Raw genomic sequence first — 21,248 nt, forward strand, 5'->3', positions numbered from 1 at the left:
GTGAGGGTTTCAGTCCAAAAGTCATGCTCAGCCCATGGTTTTCCAGATTTTCAACCTACACGGGGGACGCTGGTACCTGTGGTATGAATCACTACTCTGCACAGGAACCATTGTCTCAGAAATCCCAGACTGAGGCGGTCTTTCACTCAATCCACACCTCTTTACTGAGCACCTACTATGCGGCAGCAGTGCTTCAAATGCTGAGGATTCAGCAGAGGACAGGTTCAACAGCCGCTCAGCCTTTCGTGGGCTGGAGAGGGACTCTGAGCCCGGCATCCACACACACCTGGCTTTTGATGAGCTCGTCATCCCGCTGTATCTGGAGCACGTAGCCTGTCCGGCAGCGCACAGCGCACTGGGCTCCGTGGTAGCCGTCACTGCTGGAGCAGTTGAGCGAAGCGTTCTCCACAGCCAGCTTTGGGCAGTCTGCGGCCTCGCACGCGAAGTGCACACAGCTGAGGAGAAAGGGAACAAGAGGGTGAGGGCGCGCTTTCTTGCAGGACTGACGCACTCCAGCTGGAAGACAAAAGCTAGTGGGCTTCTGCTCCAAATTTCAGGAGGCTGACACGGGAGACACACAGAGCGGACAAGACTCTGGAGGAGCAGTGGCCAAAGTTTATCACTAAGTGCACAGTTTATGGAGACAGACAAAGCAGGGCCCAAGTCCTACATCTTAAAAACCTTACAAATGACGAATCTGCAAATGCTGTAGAACCTTCATTTTCCATCTGCAAAACGGGAATTATTATGATTACAGCAAGTGCTTGTTGAATCTCTCATCTGCCAGGCACTGAGCTGAATGAAAGCCTTTTCACATTTTATAACAGCACTCACTTCCGGGGCTCGTTGTGAGAATTAAATCAGATAGTTGAGCCAAAGCATGGAGTGGAATTCCTGGCACATAAGGACACTAAGGTATGGGTAAATCTATGCTCTATTACCTACAAGCTGTCTAACTTAGGGCAAGGCCCATCGCCTCTCTGAGTGTCAGTGCACTCCCAGATTCGGCTAACCCACAGCTCCATAAGATTCAACTGCGGTCCTGAAGGTGGAAGTCTTTTATAAACTAAAGTGACTTCAGAACAGTTAATAAAGTTGTGCAGAGATCGCACCATGCATCTTGCTGTGGCTGCTGTTGGCACCTTCCTGCCAATCGGAGTTCACGTGTTCAAGTCTGAGCTCCATGAAAGAGTCTACAGGAAGCTTTCTCATGTCCCCAGGCAAGCTCCCTTGCAGCACTGGGCCCCCCTTTCTCTCACGCCCTGGCCTCTTGTTCCATGCACTGATCACAGGTCTGGGGTGCCTGCCATGTGCCGGAATGCATGCTAACCCTTCAGGAAAGGGAAACAACAGAAAACCCCCACGCTTACATGATCTTTCCCCGTATATTACCGTCACGCAGACGCTTAATAACATTAGCGACCATTCACCGATTGCTTATATACATGAGCTCACCCATCCTCATGGCGACCTATGAGCTAAGTGTTACTCATTTTACTGTTGGAAAGTCGGGGAGCGGCGATATCGAGTTACTTGTTTAAGTTCCCATCCAGATGTGTGACTCCAAAGTCCTCATTATTAACCTCACCCCACACCTGGACTGGAACTTCCCTGAGGGTAGAGATAATGCCTGTTTCATTTCGGAGTACTTTGCATTGCCAAAGAAAATGCCTGGGATGAAATAGATGTCTCCTAACTAGCAAGGAACAAACGGTGGCAGTGTCTTGCAACAGCTCTTAAGTGCTCTGCAAACATCAGGATATTGAATTTGAAGGTTGCTAGGAGGCAGTTCTCTCTAATGCTGCCCCTCTGGCCCTGTCTACCCCAACTCCTGGTGTATGACATATACAGATAGCTGGGGTTGCCATTCAGAGCCTTAAAGTGTTTGTTTTCCTGTTTCTATCAAGGACATGCGGAGCGGGGTGGGGGTCAAACCAACTTAAGAAGGAACTCTCAACTTTTTGCTTGGTGTTGGTTTCAGGACACCCCACACTGAGGGTTTTACAGAAATGCGGTTATTCATCCCTGGTCTGTATCCCCTGCTCAAAAGTGCAGTGAGAAAGTGGGATAACTGAGTAGGGGAGTGAGGAACAAACATCTCCAGCACTTAGCACAAACAAACTCACTTTTAAAATACTGGGACAAAGGCAAGTGTTCAACTCAGGTCTCAGACCCACACTGATGTACGCTTTGTGGCTTCCATATACCCGCCTCCCCTTTACAAGCGCAGGATGAGCTCAGATGAAGTGACACTCGCTGAGACTTTCTGATGCCCTGCCCTTTTTCCTGCTCTGACAGCCTCTGCGCTGTGCCACCCGGAAGACTGTAGCTGTGGAGTCAACATGAGGTCTTTGACACCAAACAATGCATCTGTTCACGTTGTGTAAGAGCTGGGGAAACAGCCACATGGTTCCAATTTAAATAGATTTAAGTCCGTAAGCTACCAGCCTCTAAGCAGGTCTTCTGACCTTTGCCTTACAGTTTGACCGTTCTCCCTCTGCACACCCAGGAGGCCCCGGTTCTCCCATCTGATGACGGACCGTGGGGCCTCTGGGAACCCTTTTTGAAAGACAAGGGCTCTGGGCTTCTCTGCGCTGTGTGGCCATTAAGGTAAAAAAAAAAATGCTCTCCCTCCTTCTGTGCACATTAAGGTTCTCCATCGTAGGAAAAGGAGAAACTAAAAAACTTGATTTCCTCGAACAGAAAGGACCTACAGCTTAGCAGGTGGGCAGATCTAGGCTCCAGCCCAGGCTCACCATTTATCTTGGAAAGTCATGTAACAACCTGAGCCTCAGTTTCCTCCTCTGTTGAGTGGAGGCCATAAAGTGACCCATCTCTCAAGACTGTCAAAACAAGATGACGTGTCATCTATTCAAGACACCTGCCTGGGGATCTCACTGCATGGCGGACACCAGTGTAAACGCTCTGGGTTTGAGGAGGGAGGGCACGTGCCAAAGGCAAGTCATGAATAGGCCAGTTTTAGACGGGAAAGCGCATACAGTAGGGGCACTAACCCAGGTGAATCTACAGAGAGCACCACCTGGGGGAGGGGTTGGCGGGACACTCTGCACAGAGGGGTCGGGGAAGCCTCCTCCAGGGACACCTGAGCTGAGACTCGGATGACACGAAGGGGATCAGCCACGTGAAGGTTTGGTGCAGAGGGAATTCCAGGCAGAGCGAAGGGCACGTGCAAAAGTCCAGGACAGGTTGGAGCTCCGCCTGTTTGCAGAACAGAAAGGCCCATGCATAGACATGCTATGGAAACTACGATGCACCACGAGAAGGGCGTCCCTCTCCTCTGGCTCCTCCTACTACAGAAGGAAAACATCCCCTATTCACATGGGCTGCCTGACCAAAAAAAGTCTTTGTTCAAATGGGGAGAGCTGATGATCAGCCACCTTTCTCCATTGCAGGACTTCTCAGAACCTTGAATTCTAACACATATGCTGGGTTTCCAGAAGGGACTAATGCATGCATAACTTCCCGAGCTCTGACAGCCTTTCCCCGTGGCACGTTTCTTAGGACTAGGGTCCTCTGGAATGTATCTTAGGGAACGCGGCCTCCCTGCATTTCAGGACATTCATCTGCACCTGGCTTATAGGCTTGAGGACAGGAAAGAAAGGGGATGAGGAAGCACTACGCCCCAGGTATTGGCAGCTGTGTTTTACCTACATCATCTTATCCGCATCCTCATTGTAATTCCATGAGGTAGGGTTATTATTCCCATTTGTGAGAAGAAGAGATTAAGTCTAAGCAAGTTTAAATCACTTGCCCAAAGGCACTTGGTGTGGACAGGATTCCGGTGTAGATCTGCCTCTCTGACCCTAAGTCCCTGCTCTTCCCTTCATTGTCCTGTTAGCTGAAAAGGGCTGTGTGAACACATTGCCCCAAAATGATAAACATCACCCCAGCGGCCCCTCCCAATAACTCCCTGACACAGCTCTGTCATTTCTGAAACACAAAAACAAAAATCAAAACAAGGAAAACAAAACAAAAGCTTCTGCCTTCATTAAAAGAGAAAAGGAGCGGGGAGGGATTTCACCAGCGATGGGCTATCATAAAATAACAAAAGAAGGGGGGAAAAGAAAAAGAAGCCACTTCTCAGAAGGGAGGAGAGTGATTGATCCCAATGGGGGAAGGGATATAGGTAATGTTACCAATAAAATTCGCACACCCGGGCAAAGGTACACGAGGCACCATCCCCGCCCTATGCAAAGATAATCAGGTACTTACGAACTGTCTTTTCTTCTTATACTTATGTAAGTTATTTACGTAGAGACTCAAGTTCATACAGAGGCAGATCCTTAAGGGATCTGACAGTCCTCCCATTGTCACCCCCCATAGTCAACTGAAAGGGCCCCCGATTGTGCATAACGTGGGATGCCTGTGTACCCCTCAACTGGGAGAGAGGAGGCCAGAGGTCAAAGGCCTGGTGAGGGCTCCGCTCCTGGCTCCCCCTTGACACATGGCTTAACTCCTGTGGTTGCTTAGCTGCAATTATGCCAGGGGGCGGTGGGGGCAGTAAACAGGCAGCTGCTTTATAAATCTTTCTGAGCAGCTCGGCTGGGGACACCCAAAAAGACAGCACGCGCACACTGGAAAATGGAGGGGAAATGCTCTCGGCACGACTGCCACAGGGTCACTTGGGAAGTGAGACTGAGAAAGAGTCAGCAAGGTAGGACTCGTTTTTCTGCCCAGCAATGAGGCTACGCAGGAAGCGATCCCAACAGGCTCTTCTTCCCTGGAATTCTAGAAACGAGCCGGTGATGTGGTGGGTGCGGCGTTGGGAGGCAGGGTCAGCAGCTACAGGGTCCGGCCGACCATCTGAATGGCCAGGTGAGCTGAGTGGGGGGTGGCCAGTGGGAGTCTCCTGTCCCAGGATCTGAGTGGGCCCAATGTTCCAAATCTTGTGATGTGTTTAAGAGTGGAATGGATTCTGGGCTTTACTCTGTACTCTCTTGATAGCTAACTGTTACAAGTAATTTAAAAACATGTCAAACAAGGGCCAAAAAAACCACAAGTTGCTGGGGCCTCTGGGACAGCTGTTTTGATACCTCTGATGATGGCGGGGGGTGGGGGAGCGTGGGGCAGGGGCGGGGAGAGCTTTGCCCTGGAAGTCCCAAGACCTGGATTCCAATGTCGTGTGGTTCTGCATCCTAACCCACTGGGGCGACTTTGGAAAATACTTTCCCTGCCTGGACCTTAGGTTTTCCATCCTCAAATAAGGGTAAGAACCCAAAGAATCTCTTCATGCCTCCTAGCTTCCAGGGGTCAAGTCAGGGTGTGGACAAAACCATGGAGATGTATAATTTCAGAGCCCGCTGGAAAGGGAACAAGTAGACTTTGATAATCCGACGTTTTGACAAGGATATGGAGGAACAGGGGTTCTGACAGGCAGGCCAGGGCTGGGGGGGCAGGTGGCTGTGGTTGGACAGCATCTTAGAGAACAGTCAGGCATATCCATACAGGTGATACGGGCGCGTGCTTAGGCGCAGAAGTTCCATTTGCAGGCATAGCCCCAGGCTAGCTGTTCCCAATAGATGTTCCGTGAGGTGCTGATCCATTCGAGGGTGGGGACACTGGGTAGACCTGGGGACAACCTGAGGCCTGGGCCGTCCGGCCGTGAGAAGCTTCCTTCTGTGCTCCCAATCTTCCAGACAGATTCCTAGAGAGCCCCCAGTCAGGGCACAGACTCCAGGGTCTCTTGGTTCCAGCCTGTAGGCACCCACTCTGATGCCACCACTACCAATAACTACCAGACTAAGTTCACTCTGGCTGCAAGGAGTGAGTCTAGTCACACAAAGAATTTATTGTCCCCTTGGAAGGAAAGTTATGACCAACCTAGACAACATATTAAAAAGCAGAGACATTACTTTGTCAACAAAGGTCCATCTAGTTAAGGCTATGGTTTTTCCAGTGGTCATGTATGGATGTGAGAGTTGGACTATAAAGAAAGCTGAGTGCCAAAGAATTGATGCTTTTGAACTGTGGTGTTGGAGAAGACTCTTGAGAGTCCCTTGGACTGCAAAGAGATCCAAGCAGTCCATCCTAAAGGAGATCAGTCCTGGGTGTTCATTGGAAGGACTGATGTTGAAGCTGAAACTCTAATACTTTGGCCACCTGATGCAGAGAGCTGACTCATTGGAAAACACCCTGATGCTGGGAAAGATTGAAGGCAGAAGGAGAAGGGGATGACAGAGGATGAGATGGTTGGATGGCATCACTGACTCAATGGACATGAGTTTGGGTAAGCTCTGGGAGTTGGTGATGGACAGGGGAGTCTGGCGTGCTGTGGTTCATGGGGTCGCAAAGAGTTGGACATGACTGAGCGACTCAACTGAACTGAACTGAAGGTTGGTCCTCTAAAGGCTAGCTGTCAATCAGAGCTGCCTCTCTCTGGGTGCTCCGACATGGAAAAAGTGGGAAAAGTTTGAGGTAGAGAAAGGAAGAGAATGCAACACATGAGAGGGAGGGGAGGAAGGGGGGAAGGAAAGAGGGGAGGGAAGGGAAGACGCCAAGTTTCTAAACACACGGCCCACTGAATGTTATACTAAACTGCTCAATCTCTGTGTAACTATAGGCTGGACAATGGCGGCGTGCGTGCGTGCGTGTGTGTGCGTCCAACCCCTGAAGCCTCAGCTCCTGACGGTCCCTTTTCTCACTGAAGAAGCCTCATAGCTTCCCCCCAACCATCACGAGGGCCCCCTTCCCTCCCGCTTCCCCTTCTTGGTGTGGAGCTGGAACTCAGCTAGAATTCCACCACTGAACCTCTCCTTTGGAACTGGATCCTGTTCTCCTGGGTCTCTGAATTTACTCCCAAGTTCCGCACGGGGACAGAGACCCTTGAATCTGGGTCAGAACACACACGGCTGGACTGATTTTGCCATGATGAGGTTTCTCCCCTGGCAGCTCACCAGCTATCACGTTGCCCTCAGGAGAAGAGAAAGAAAGCGAGGAGGGAAAAGAGGATGAGAGAGGAGAAAGGGGAAGAGATGGAGGAACAGGAAGGAGGAAAGAGAGCCAGAAGGAGAACAGATGGGGAGGAGATGGGAGTGGGGCTCTGAGTGGGGAGAGGAAGGGGTGTGTTGGGGTGGGTGGGGGCCACACTTTACTACCTGGGAAGCAGCTGAGAGTCAAGTGGGCCATTTCCACTAGAGCAGCTGAGCTATAAAAAGGCATGCTATTTACCTTGCTGTTTCGAGAATGAAGAAAAACATCCCGCGGCTTTTTACACTTGTTGCTTATTTTTCTTTTCTTTCCTCCTGGTTTATTTGTTTTAATGCATTTGCGCATTTGCACAGTCCTGTCTGTTAGGGTAAATCCCTCTTCAGCGCCCCAGGAGCAGCTGCGGTCCTCCCCGACTCCCCGCCCCACTCCCTCCCCACAGCCCTGGCATTCAGGAGGAGCAGCCTCTCTTAGACCCTGGGAGCTCAGGGTCCAGCCAGCCGGCCCCGGGAGCTGCGCCTCCATCACTCCACTCCATCCCACTGACGAGTGCGCACAAGAGAGGAGCCCTGGGAAGCCCTCTTCTCTCCTGGATGAGCCTGGTCCTGGTGAGCAGAGTGTGGCTCTTAGGGGCGGACAAAGTGAGATCCTACCTCCCACTCTCTGGACAGTCTTGGCTCAGTCGCTCTGTCCATACCTCACCAGACAGGTGAGATAATGAATAAGATAATGAAATCAATGTGGGTCCCCTCCTCTTCCCTCTCACCGCTCCTACCTCTTGGGAATCCCAGACTGTTCCAAGTGGAAGGAGCCACACAGAACACAGATCCGTCACTGCTATCGTTTCACATGTCGGGAGACAGGCCCAGAGAAGAGAGGGGTCGGGCTCCCCATCCCACCACCAGCCAGAGACAGGGCAACGTCCTGCCCCAGCTCTGTGTGTTTCCATGAGAGGTCGAAGGACTCAACACATACTTATTGATGGACTTGTTTTCAAGGTTAAACACATCTTACTGTTTACTTGGGACACGAGAACTGCTAATGAAGGATTCAAAGAAGTCAGCGCTGGCCTCAGTCAACTCAGGGATGGTCTTGGTGGCTGGTTAGGGATGGGAAAGCGTTGCAGAGAGGGTCTGATGGATTTGCATTTTCCGTCGACATTGTTTCCCTGGGTTCTGAGAATTAACTTATTTTTATAGTCTGGAGAGGCAGGGATGAAAAAGCCCTCTCAGGGTGAAATACAACAATGAATGATATTTAAGGAGCTCTTTTGCCTCTGAAGGATTGCGACAGACTTTGCACAACAGAAGCTAGAGACAGTGGGTGCAAAACAATGTGGGTTTTGCAACCACCTTTTGTGTCCTCTGGTAGCAGGGGCGTGGGAAAGGCTGGGGTCCCCTCTCCCCACTCCTCTTTCTGTCCTTCTCCCAGGTATACAGGGCAGGGCTGAACTGCCCTTCAGAGGGCCTTGCTTTGGGGAAGCCCACTGAGACCCCCAACTCTTTAAACAAACGTCAGAGATGCTGTGTGACTCTGGACCAGCCCTTCCCGTTCTGAAAACCCAGAGGGTACCACGGAAGTTTGGACAATGCAGATATACTAGATGAGCTCCGAGGCTTCTTCCAGCTCAACTCTAAGAACTTTATGTGGAATTCTGCACAGAAAAGCATCAGCATCACATCAGCAAGTGGTGATCAACACTATGAACACATTATCTTTGCACAGTTCCTGAGAGTTTCCAGGAACACTTGCATCTGCAGCACATCTTTAACTCTCATGACCACCCTACCGGGTAGATATTACTCCAAAGGAGACAACTGAGACTCACCCAAGTGCAGTGGGACAGTCGGGAAGGGGCAGATTCAAATCCAGGTCAGAGTGTCACTACAGCTCATATTTTTTCCAGGAAGGATCCCCCTCTCCTAGCTCCACACTAGGTATATTAACAGATACAGATCAAAGGCACCGCAGAGCCGTGCGGTTAGAAGACAGACACCAGGACCGCTGGGGACATCTCCCAGGAGGGTTATGCCTCTTGCCTGTGCTACTTAGGAAGCAGAATGTTCCAGTATTTCAGAGCTGGAAGACAGCTAATCCACCACCCCTCACTTCATTCAGATGAGGGTGCTGAGGTCCAGAGAGGGAAAGTGACTCTCCCAAGGTCTCCCTGCAGGTCGGCGTCAGCACTGGGACCTCGAACAAGGTGAAAGAGGTCCTCCTCCCACAGCCATGTCTCTACTGCCCTCCCGCACCCCCTGGAGCTCAGAGTCGTGGGGTCCTCTCAAGCCCCAAGGCAGAGCCGGCCAGAGGCCAGACGATGGAGAAGGGAGAAACACACAGACTTTTTCCTGTAACACCCATGGCCTCCCGGCTCCAGGGTCCACCCCGGCACGCAGACCCAGGGTGCCTTACCTCTGCTCGGCAGAGCTGTAGGTCTCCCCTCTCTGGCAGCTGCTCAGGGTGACGGGGTCAAAGTTGTCGAAGGAGCGGAGGGCCACCCCCGAGATGGCGACCAGGGGTGAACTGAAGCTCACGCGTACCGCCTGGCTGTGGTAGAAGGGCTGGCTGAGGTCATGGACCACAGGGATAATCAGGGGATTGTTCCGGCAGCTCAGGACGTGGAAGCCTGTCAGGGGAGACAGAGGGCCGGGGGGCCAGGCTCATTACTCAAGGCCAGTCACGCCCTCCCCAACGGGCCCTTCCCGAAGCCCCCAGACCCTTTCATGTCACTGCACAAAAGCACCATTGGGTGGCCAGTGGGGATTTTGAGTTTGATTGAAAGTTTCTTTGTCTGCCTTTTTCTCTTGGCTCCAAATCTTTCCAATCCCCTCGCCTCGCCGCTCCCTAAGCTCTCCCTTCACCTAGCGCCCACAGCCCCTCCCTCCCCACCAAAGGGCCACCCCTGGGCCAAGCCTCACTGGCACTCACTTCCCTCCCACCTTGCTTGAGGGCTTGGCTGGTCTGAGCTGCTAGTTTTCAGGCAGTCATCAAGATGAGGGAAACAATTCACAGAAATTGGTCATTGTTGGGGTAAAAAAAAAGCCTCCTCTCATTTTTAAGCTAGGAAGCTGGGACCAGCCCTGTGCGGTAAGGACCTCTGCACCCCTTTGGCAGAGAGGAGAGGCAGAAACGTGGCAGAAGGCGGCTTTCTAGGGGGACCCAGAACAGTGTGCCACACAGAGTCCAAGGAGAATCCAAACGGCTTCACCCAGAAGCTCTCAGTTCTTTCTAGAAGTCCCAGGCTTTGAAAAGTGGTGGGGAGTGAGTAGGGCGGGGAGAGAAGGTACATAAGGAAAGGGAGGAGAATGATGGGGTGGGTTGGAGTTGGGAAAACCAAAGTTGGCTTTGGTGTTTGATGGACATCAGGTCTTGGCTTAGTGGGTCTCCCTGACAGCTCAAGTGGTAGAGTCTGCCTGCTATGCAGGAGACCTGGGTTTGATCCCTGGATTGGGAAGATCCCCTGGAGAAGGGAATGACTACCCACTCCAGTATTCTTGCCTGGGGAATCCCATGGACAGGAAAACCTTGTGGGTTACAGTCCATGGGGTTGTAAAGAGTCGGACACGATTGAGTGACTGACACAGGTAACAGATACTCACTTCTTTACCATGTGAGTCCACCAAGCCCCTGACACTCAGTGTCTGCCTCTAAAAAGTGAGATCATCCTGACCAAGCACTGGGAGTCCTGTTCTGCTGGGCGTGAGGCTCCCAGTCGAGCAGGTCTGCATCTGTGGCCCACTGGCATAGAGCCACAGAGCCTCCATGCGAATGCCAGGGTGCTGAGGACGCAGGACAGGGGAGCCGATGGGGAGGGACAGATGGACACTCGGGCATCAAATAGCAGGATCCAAGGATCTCTGCTGGAGCCCGAGTCTTTCCCATTGCTCTGAAAACCTCTCCACAGAGCCCTTTGCGATGCCAGGACAGCTATGAAAATATTTGCTTCTTGCTTAGGGACATTTCCCAGGAATCTGGATAAATCCAGAGGGGTTTCCTTTCCCTTCCTTATTAACGCATTTCCCCCATGCCTTGAAAACTGACCAAATAAGTAAACATAAAAACAAAACAAAACCCCTCCCCACTGCCTGAGCTGTGGCTTGACCCTGACGTAACCCCTGGCGAGCTTGCTTCCTATGGGGCTTTGAAACGAGCTCCTTGTGGAATCGTACGGGCACAGCTTTGAAGCCGGGACTTCTGCACTGGCCTGGAATTCCAGAGTAGACGGGGCAGGGTGTCTGGGCAGTGTGGAAGGGGATGGTGGGGCTTTCTGAGTGTGGGGTCTTGTGCTCGGCACGGGTCACCACATCTCAAGTGAGAGCTCATTTGCTATCATGGACGCTCCTGGTTACAGGGTGAAGGGCAGTGGGCGATGCTTCTGAAAACCCGGCTTTCCTGCTTGCTGACTGGCTCTGGCCATGTGACCCAGGCCTCTCAACGTGTCTCTTTGGGTCTCAGGTGATGATACATATAATGGAAAAGCATCTTTACTCAGTCTCCTTCCCAGGGTCCTCTGAGATCTGCTAGGATGCCTGAGGGTGAAGGCGTTGCGGGAGAAGGGACCTACTGAAAAGAGGACTTTGACCTGAATCTCTTCCCTCATCCCCATCCGATTCAGGCTTTTCTAGGTGTACACACATACTTATCCTGATCTGAAGACACCCTGATGGGAAACAACCCCAAGAAGAGGCGACGGGAGGCGAGAACTCATTCTCAGCCAATCCTTACAAACCACGCACGGGCAGATGGGGAGGCAGGTAGCAAGGGCAAGCCATACGCTCACCTAGATCGTGGCTCTGTTCGTTGGTATCAAGCAGCTGGACGCTGATGGTTTCTTGCTTCTGGTCCCCATAGTAGGTCCCATCGGTCACCAGGTGGACGATGACGGCTGTAGCGACCATTGGTTGAGAAAAGTATGCCTGAAATGCAGAAGACGTAGGAGGCTCAGCCGTGCAGCTAGGCATGCGGTGGTGGGGCAGCCCCGGGGCAGGGTTTTGAGAAGAATCTTCCATTTCGGGAGCTGGACAACTGATCACGGTCCATGGTGGGAACAGGGAGACAGTGAAACCTCAGAGCAAAGAGCATAGCCTCTGAGGTCAGAGACTGTTCCAATCTTGGCTCTGCTCTTTTCAAGCTGTGTGATGCCCAGTGATGGCTGAGCCACTCTGGGCCTAAATTCCTTCACCTCTAAGTCACGGATCTGTAAATAGACACATCACAGGATGCCTGGGAGGCTCTGGGAAGATACTCAGACGTCCAGCACACACTAACACCACATGAAATGAGGCTTATTATTCATCACTGCTCTGTGCTGACCAATCTCTGGACTAGGCATCGAGGAGACGAAGGTAAACAAGGCATGCCTTTCACTTCTGTAGATGCTGGAGTTCAACGCAGGTGAGCAACACACACTAACAACGCTCGGAACGACCACAGTCCACAGTCGGGAAGACGGGCCCGCGACAGCTACAGAATACCACGGCACATGACGAGTGCCATCCAACAGTGGGCCACACGTGGAGGACTAGAAGCAAAAGGGCAGTTCCTTCTCCCTGTAGGGCTCAGGGAAGACTTCAAGGCAAGGCAGCTTAAAAGAACGACATCTAAATGATATCTAAACTCTCGGCCAAAACAAGACTGACTGAAGGCATCCCATGAGCAATTAAGGGATTCCATTCCAGGAAGCATCCTGCTGCTAACTGTTTTGCTTTCTGTCCTTGCCATTAACACCCTCAGCAGGTAGACAAAACCAGCCTACGAAAGGGCCAAGGGAGACAGTGTTTCCTGGGGGCCTCTGCTGGACAGGCTGAGGCTCTCAAAGCTTTGACTTACCCGGACCCAGAAAGTGGTCTGAGCCAGCTGGGAATATGGGTAGCTGATGGTGCATGGGTACCAGGCGTGCTGGGAAATGCCTTCGCTGAGATCGATCACCTTGGTCCGACACACCTGGAAAAAAAAATAAATAAAGGGAAACAGATGTCTTAGAGGGTCTTGGAGGTTGAATTAAATTCAACTCAGCAACACCTCACTATCCACCTATTCTGTTCTTGACACCGCAGGAAGAAACAGTGATGAACAGACAAGAGTCTGTTCCAGGTGCCCACATTCTAATAATGCAGATGAGAAGATCTTCAGTGGTATTCAGGAAAGGAGGGATAACACATTTGGGTGGTAGAGACGTCAGAGAAGTTCTTGTGGGGACAGGTCCTGGAGGAGTTGACACCTGATTCGGGTCTGAAAGAATAGGGTGGCTGCAGATGGGAGGGTATTGCCCATGGAAGGAAGAGAAGTAAAGGCTCAGAAGAAAGCAGAAGCCCAGGATGATGAGCTGCCTGGTATAATCAGAACTTGGGGAAAGCGGCAGAAAGGCAGGCCTGAGGCCCTGAATCTGTCACGGACGCTGAATACCAAGCATCCCTTCAGGACAAATCTGTAAATTGTGCTCAGAGCCAGATTAATGACACAGACTGGAACAGCGTCAGCATCTGTTCTCCCCAAAGAATATTGGCCCCACCGTTTGGGTATGTGTGTCGTATCTACACACACACACACAGCCCCTCAGTCTCAATGACAGATATACCAAATGACATTCCAAGAAACACGAAGCATGTAGAGATGAGGAGAATTCTTCAAACTGAGGAATTTCCTGTCCCAATGTCATTTCATCCCACTGGTTTAATCATTCATTCCAATACTATTTATTGAGTAACTGCAATTGGTCAAACACTCTGGGACAAGACATCAGACAAGGGAGCAGTGGGAGGAGCTTGGGGTGACAACGTGTGCAGGCACTCATCAGGGAATCACAGATGCCTGCGTAACTGTCAGCTGTAGACCAGAAAAGAACCGTGACGGAAAAGGAGAGGAGCAGCCCCGATACTCTCGAGCTACGTCAGACTCTTGGCAAAAGGTCATCCCAAATTAGTGTTTTTCCTTGCATCTCTATGGTGACTCCTTCCTCAATATTCTCTGGGAATTTGGGCCTGTCATTCCAGATCTGTGGGTCTCAGGTGACTCGCCTAAAAAGTAAGGTTAACCGAGAGACCTCTAAGGTCTTATAAGCTATGAGAAAAAAAGTGAGAGGATCTAATGTCAGTTACACAAACAAACATACACATGTAAAACAAAAAAAACAAAAAAAAAAAAGGAAAGGAAAAAAAATATATATATATACAAGGATCAAGACTATCCATTCCAGCAATATCTAAAGTAGCGAAAGATCAGGGATATACCATCATCAAAACACCTACAAACCATAAATGCTAAGAAAAGGTGTGGAGAAAAGGGAGCCCTTCTGCACCGTTGGTGGGAATGTAAATTGATACAGCCGCTATGGAGAACAGCACGGAGAGTCCTTAAAAAACTAGGAATAAAACCATCATATGACCCAGCAATCCCACCACTAGGCATATACCCTGAGGAAACCAAAACTGAAAGACACGTGTACCCCGATGTTCGCTGCAGCTCTATTTACAATAGAGGACATGGAAGTGACCTAGATGTCCATTGACAGATGAATGGATAAAGAAGCTGTGGTACAGACATACCGTGGAATATTACTCAGCCATAAAAAGGGATGCATTTGAGTCAGTCCTAATGAGGTGGATGAACCTAGAGCTAATTATAAAGAGTGAAGTAAGTCAGAAAAAGAAAAACAAATATTGTATGTTAACGCCTGTATATGGAATCTAGAAAGATGGTGCTGATGAACCTATATGCAGAGAATCAATGGAGACAGAGAACAGACTTATGGACACGGTTATGGAGTCAGGAAGGAGAGGGTGGGATGCATGGAGAGAATAACATGGAAACATACATTGCCATACGTAAAACAGACAGCCAAAAGGCATTTGCTGTATGACTCAGGGGATTCACACCAGGGCTCTGTAACAACCTAGAGGTGTGGGATGGGGAGGGAGGTGGGAGAGATGTTCCAGTGGGAGGGGACACGGGTAAACCTATAGCTGATTCATGTTGATGTTTGGTAGAAATCAACACAATCCTGTAAAGCAATTACCCTTCAATTAAAAACAAATAAATTTTAAAAAAATCAGGGATAGTTTATATGCTCCCCTGTTGAAGAAGGGGTGAGTAAAGATGATACATTCACATGTTAGGATTCCATAAGCAAAAGAATATTAGGAAGAGGACTGAAAGAGATTCAAATGTGGGGATGATCCTGAGAATATTTGACACCTGATGCAATATGGACCCTGGCCAAGAGAAATGGAAGCCCTCTTTGTGAGTTCATAGATGACAACATAGAGGGATTGCAAAAGCATAACATGGAATGAATAAAGAATGAGGTATACGTGGGCAAGTACATTAGGGTTCTATTTACTAAAATCAAATGAAGTTAGACTATACCCCGGGAGTCATACAGATGAGTGTAGAAGAATTAAAAATAGCATGGAAAGTTGCACATCAAATTCACTGATCAAAGTCAAGCTGAAACACGTGGTCACACTGTAATCCACAATTGCAAGCTGCAACGCTTTCTTTTAAAATAAATGTTTTGTTTTGGAATAATTTTGTATTTACAGGAAACTTGCAAAGGAAGAAATACCAAGAGTTTCATATACGCTTCACCCAGTTTCCTTAAAGTTAACATCTTCAGTTCATCCTTGAAGTATCAAATAGAAGAAGAAAAGTGTCTTAACCAACTTTGGAGAATCACACCGTCACCCGGGGAGTTCCTGCAACGGGGAGCTGGGTTAAGATACCTGGTCCTGGTTCCAACTCCCTCAACATTCGGGGTGTAATTGCGGACCAGCTGTCTCCCATCTTTGGACCTCAGGCTATCTTTCACATCTGAATGTTGGATTAGGTCATGGCCTTTCAAGGTGTCACCTGTGGATTCCTAGGGTTGCTTGGAGGTGTCAGTCTGGGCATCAGGATGGGGGAAGATGTGTTTAGCTCCTGCTCCACTGTTTCAACCAAAGCATCTTCACCCATCTGTTTTATATATCAAGATGCCTTGTATTGTTTCGTTTGAGAGCTTCATTGCTTTAAAACACAGAAAAGTACTGAAACTTGTTCACTGCCAAAGTTCCCCTCACCCTTCCCCAAGGTGTCAGTGGGTCCTGGGAATACAGTATTATTTTCCTGAATGTCACAGGTAACTTCCTAAGGAGAGTAAAGGTGCCAAGAATCAACCATCTCATTGGCCAGAAATTAGGTGATGACTTCAGCTATTTAAATCCCTAGAAGCCTAATACCGAGGAGGCTGTGGGTAAAACATAGCCAATTTAATGGGCTGGCAGACTTTTTCAAGTTTATTTATTTTTCTCAAAAACAACGGAGACTGAGCTCAGGCAGATCCGCCAGGGGATTGGGTTACATTTTACAACAGTGCGAGACATCGCATAAACTATCTATGGCATTCGAAATCCAGGCCAGCGATTCGACATGTATCCTTTTGGAATTCTTTCCCCTTGTGTTCTTAGCTGCCTGTCCCCCAGCAGAGCGTGGTGGAGCACATCTCTGGAGTGCTAAGCCCGGGGCTTATCTCTGAATCTACAGCAAGCAGGGTCAGAGAAGTCTCTGACATGAACAGAGCCCTCTTACTGCTTAAACACAATTTCCTCTTATCTCATCAACTCTATCAGCACCAGACAGGGCTTAGAGGGATGTAGTGCTGTTATTTTATTCTCCTGGTTTCCTATTTAGTGCTGTGTTTGTTTCGGGCTGGCTGTGATCCTGACCATGGACAGTCAAAGCAGATCAGAGAGGAACAAACAGATGTAGCTGAACCTTTGCCCGAAGCCCCAGCCGATGTTAAAATCATCTATGTTCCTGGGGAGGTGGGGGAAGGTTACAGAGGAAATGGCGGGGGGCTCATTCAGCAGCCATGGATGGAAGGGGGCTGGCACACGGGGCTCTCTCTGAGAGGAGAAGAGCCTTGCCCTTGGGCAAAAGGAGGGGCACATATCTAAGTGTGATCCCCAAGATAGCTGATTCTATGCAGGTGCTCTGCTTTCAGCCACCCATGTTTTGTACCTTCTAAAAAGGCAAATCCAATTCCACAAAGTCTTACTGAGCAGTGTAGACTTTACTGGGCATGTCGTGGGGGAGTGAGTAGGGGGTGACAGTGCTCACCCTGTGTGGGCTCATGCTCTCCCATCGTCGCCCCAGGCTGCTCTTTACTCATCCTCTCTCTCCAACCAGTGTCTTCAGCAACCTTCCCAACCTCTCTCACCCCCTCTCCCTTCCCAATCTCCACCTCTCTTCAATCCCAGGCAGAGTCATTCTGCTCTCCCTCCTGGTCTCTAGACACAAATCCTTCAAATGATGCCAAGGATTCGAGCTTGACCCCTTGGTCAAGAGATGACCAAAGCCCAGTGATGGCAGGGAGGTGAACACAGCAACCTTTGACTCTCTCTGTCCTACTGGTATGAACGAACTCTCCTCCCTTCCTTTACATCACTCACTGGTTTGTGGGATGCACCCCGGAGGCTCTAGAGGCATCGTGGTCTCTAGGCTCTTCTAGAGAGGAGAGGAGAGCGTCTCCTCTAGCTGACAGTAATCGTGCTGCATTTTTACTCCCATGCTCATGGCAGCATTATCTGCAACAGCCAAGATGTGAGAACAACCTAAACATCATCAACAGATAAACGGATAAACTAAATGCAGTGGGTACACACAACAGAACAGTATTAAACCTGAAAAAAGAAGGAAATAAGCTACATTTGACTACACAGAGGACTCTCAAGGCTACTCTAAGTGCACCTAGGCAGTCACTACGAGACAAATACTGCATGGTTCCACTTATATGAGCTACCTAACATAGCTAAACCCACAGAACTGAAGAGTGGAATGGGAGCTGCCAGGGGCAGCAGGGAAAGGGACAAAGGAGTTGCTATACGTTTATAAATCAACATATAAATCAACAATGGAGTCTCAGTTAAGCAAGTTGATTAAAATTTTAACAGATCTGCTATATAACACTATACTTATAATCAATAATGGGGCTTCCTAGGTAGCTCAGTGGTAAGGAATTCACCCGCAATGCAGGAGACTTGCAGGAGATGTGGGTCTGATCCCTGAGTCAGGAAGATTCCCTGGAGAAGGAAATGGCAACCCACTCCAGTATTCTTGCCTGGGAAATCCCATGGACAGAGGAGCCCAGCGGGCTACAGTCCACGGGGTCACAAAGAGTCAGACACAATTAGAGACTAAACAACAGCAACATAGTCACTATTATTGTGTTGTGCCCATAAAAACTTAGGAGGGCAGATTTGTTTTTAAGTGTTCTCATCACAATCTACTGAAATAAAACAGATAATATTATTTTGAATGACTGACATTGATATTCACTGAATGAATGAATAATTAACAAATGGTTAAGTGACTGAACAAATAAGTGATTGGATGAATGAATCAATAAATTAATAAATGACTGAATACAGTAAGAAATATATGATCCAGTGAAGGGGGGTAAGAGAAATTCATGTAATGATGCCATGCAAAGAACAGATGTGGCAAGCATCTTCACTTAAGTCTTTTCAGGGTAAGAGAAGGAATTACCCAGCATCTTCTTGATTACTTCGCAGATGAGGGGCTCTCTTCCATTCATAAACAGCCCAGCTTACCTTTGGGGAGATTCTTCCCAACAGCCAGGGGAAGGTGTCTAGCTGTACTTTCTTCTACTCTTACCTCTAAGCAGCAACACTCATAAGCTTCCACATTTTAGAGCTTAAGAGTTAGCGGGACTTAAGTAGGTTATCAACTGGGAGCATTTCTTTTTCAGTGGTCGAGGGAGAGCAAGTATCTTGCACAATACATCACAGCAAGTAAGTGGCAAACCTGATATGAAAACAATGACTTTCTGGCCCCAGAACCGATCCCTGTTCTCTCCTGTGTTCTACACCCTCTCAAGCCTCCCTCCCTTACACAGAACCATACCTAGTGAGATTTCTCCCCTTACCCAAGGATTCATAGCAGCAATCTCGGTGTCCATGTCACTCGCTTCTGCAGGAAGCCCAGCTCTATGTCTTTGATGGAAGCTGGGCAAGTCACTGCCTTTCAACCTCATCTTAGTGCAGGAACCAAGGGTGTGAACAAACCCCTTTCCCCTTGACCTTGAAGGGGAAAGTCTCATCTTTAGCACACTGCCTCAGACTCTCTGTCATCTTCAGAGGTATCTGTGCTCATTTTAAAAATAGAAACCAAGAGACACAGGGGACGTGGGCCAGTTCTATCTGCCACTTATCAGTTGGACATCTCTTCCATCCTGTCTCTCCATCTGTGAAGTGCAGTGGTGCCCCAGCAGCTTAAGAACACCCACAGAAATACTATCTCCCAAGGTCTTATGGGCACAGTATCATTTAATCCTCTCATTTATTCAGGTAGGCTGGAATTATCCCATTTTTCTGATGAGGAAAGGAGGCACGGAAGCTTTCAATGACTCTTTCAAGCTCACATATCCAATTGTGTGTAACAGCAGGATGCTGGACTCTGAGTCCACGTTCTGTGGACTCAACCACATGGCAGCTCAATTGCTGTTTTGATTAAAACCTCTGCTTCCTCTGATGGAGAAGTAGATCCTGAGGACCACTCTCCTCATCTCCAGTCACTCCACACCCTCTGCCTGCTCCTGTGTGTGTGTGTGTGTGTGTGTGTGCATGCATGCGCACTCTGTCTTGTCTTACTCTTTGCAACCCTATGGACTGTAGCCTGCCAGACTCCTCTGTCCATGGGATTCTCTAGGCAAGAAAACTGGAGTGGGTTGTCATTTTCTACTCCAGGGGATCATCCCAACCCAGGGATCAAACCTGTGCCTCCTACACTGGTAGGCACATTCATTACCACTGCTCCATCCCTGCTCCAGAGGTTCCCATAATTCGCTTTCACAATGAAGAATGCATCGTATCGCCCTGCTAGTTCTCACCCCATCCGTGGCTGCCCCTGGACCACAGGATGGAAACTTCCCTAGACGCAGCTTACAAGGGCCTTGAGGAGCTGTTTCGGTCACATCCCCAGGTGCACAGCCAGCTGTGCTCCACCCGCGCAGGTGCACACGGGTGCCCCCTTCCCACTGGACTGCCCTTCCTCCCGCATGCCGCAGACTCCACCATCGTGAGGCTTGTGCCCAGTTTCTTTCCCCCTCCCCACCCCCACTTCCCTCATGGCACTTGATGATGGCCCATTTCGTGAAACACGACACATGCTTCAAAGCCAGTCTCAAATATCACCCCTCCTCTGAAAGCCTTTGCTCACCCCCCAGGCAGAATTAATTGCTCCCTCTTATGTGTCCATATAGTTCTTTATATATGCCTCCGTTACGGTGCTTGTCAGGTTGGATTATAGTTGTTTAGAGCTCAGTCTTATCCCTTTAAACTCTGAAGGCTTCCAAGGTGAGAACCATGTTTCATTTACTCTCAAATAAATCCCAGCAAATTGCCCAGCAGACAGGACACAAGAGGTGCCCCATGAACACCAATAACGCCAGCAGGGTATATGGAGTGCCCGTTGTCTGCTGGCACTGCTTTCAGGACTCTGTACGTATGAAAGCATGCAGTCTTCAATGATGGCTAGGTAAGATAGGTGCTATTATTATACCCATTTAATCTATAAGGAAATTGAAGGCTGTATATTGTCACCCTGCTTATTTAACTTATATGCAGGGTACATCATGAGAAACACTGGGCTGGAAGAAGCACAAGCTGGAATCAAGATTGCCGGGAGAAATATCAATAACCTCACATATGCAGATGACACCACCCTTATGGCAGAAAGTGAAGAGGAACTAAAAAGCCTCTTGAAAATGAAAGAGGAGAGTGAAAAAGTTGGCTTAAAGCTCAACATTCAGAAAACAAAGATCATGGCATCTGGTCCTATCACTTCATGGGAAATAGATTGGGAAAGAGTGGAAACAGTGTCAGACTTTATTTTTTTGGGCTCCAAAATCACTACAGATGGTGACTGCAGCCATGAAACTAAAAGATGCTTACTCCTTGGAAGAAAAGTTATGACCAACCTAGATAGCATATTCAAAAGCAGAGACATTACTTTGCCAACAAAGGTCCATCTAGTCAAGGCTATGGTTTTTCCAGTGGTCATGTATGGATGTGAGAGTTGGACTGTGAAGAAGGCTGAGCACCAAAGAATTGATGCTTTTGAACTGTGGTGTTGGAGAAGACTCTTGAGAGTCCCTTGGACTGCAAGGAGATCCAACCAGTCCATTCTGAAGGAGATCAGCCCTGGGTGTTCTTTGGAGGGAATGATGCTAAAGCTGAAACTCCAATACTTTGGCCACCTCATGAGAAGAGTTGACTCATTGGAAAAGACTCTGATGCTGGGAGAGA

The 21,248-nt window shown here is 49.2% G+C and overlaps 1 protein-coding gene across 1 annotated transcript in view; it reads right to left on the reverse strand.

Annotated features, from left to right (window-relative positions):
- The window catches only part of PAPPA (pappalysin 1), a 267,243-nt gene that overhangs the window by 68,812 nt on the left and 177,183 nt on the right, over positions 1 to 21,248 (reverse strand). The window contains 4 exon segments of the mRNA XM_070375021.1: positions 287 to 455; positions 9,358 to 9,571; positions 11,726 to 11,861; positions 12,775 to 12,888. Of these exon segments, the coding sequence (XP_070231122.1) occupies positions 287 to 455; positions 9,358 to 9,571; positions 11,726 to 11,861; positions 12,775 to 12,888 (633 nt within the window).

This window comes from Bos mutus, chromosome 8 (assembly GCF_027580195.1).
Source record: "Bos mutus isolate GX-2022 chromosome 8, NWIPB_WYAK_1.1, whole genome shotgun sequence".
NCBI classification, from domain to species: Eukaryota; Metazoa; Chordata; class Mammalia; order Artiodactyla; family Bovidae; genus Bos; species Bos mutus.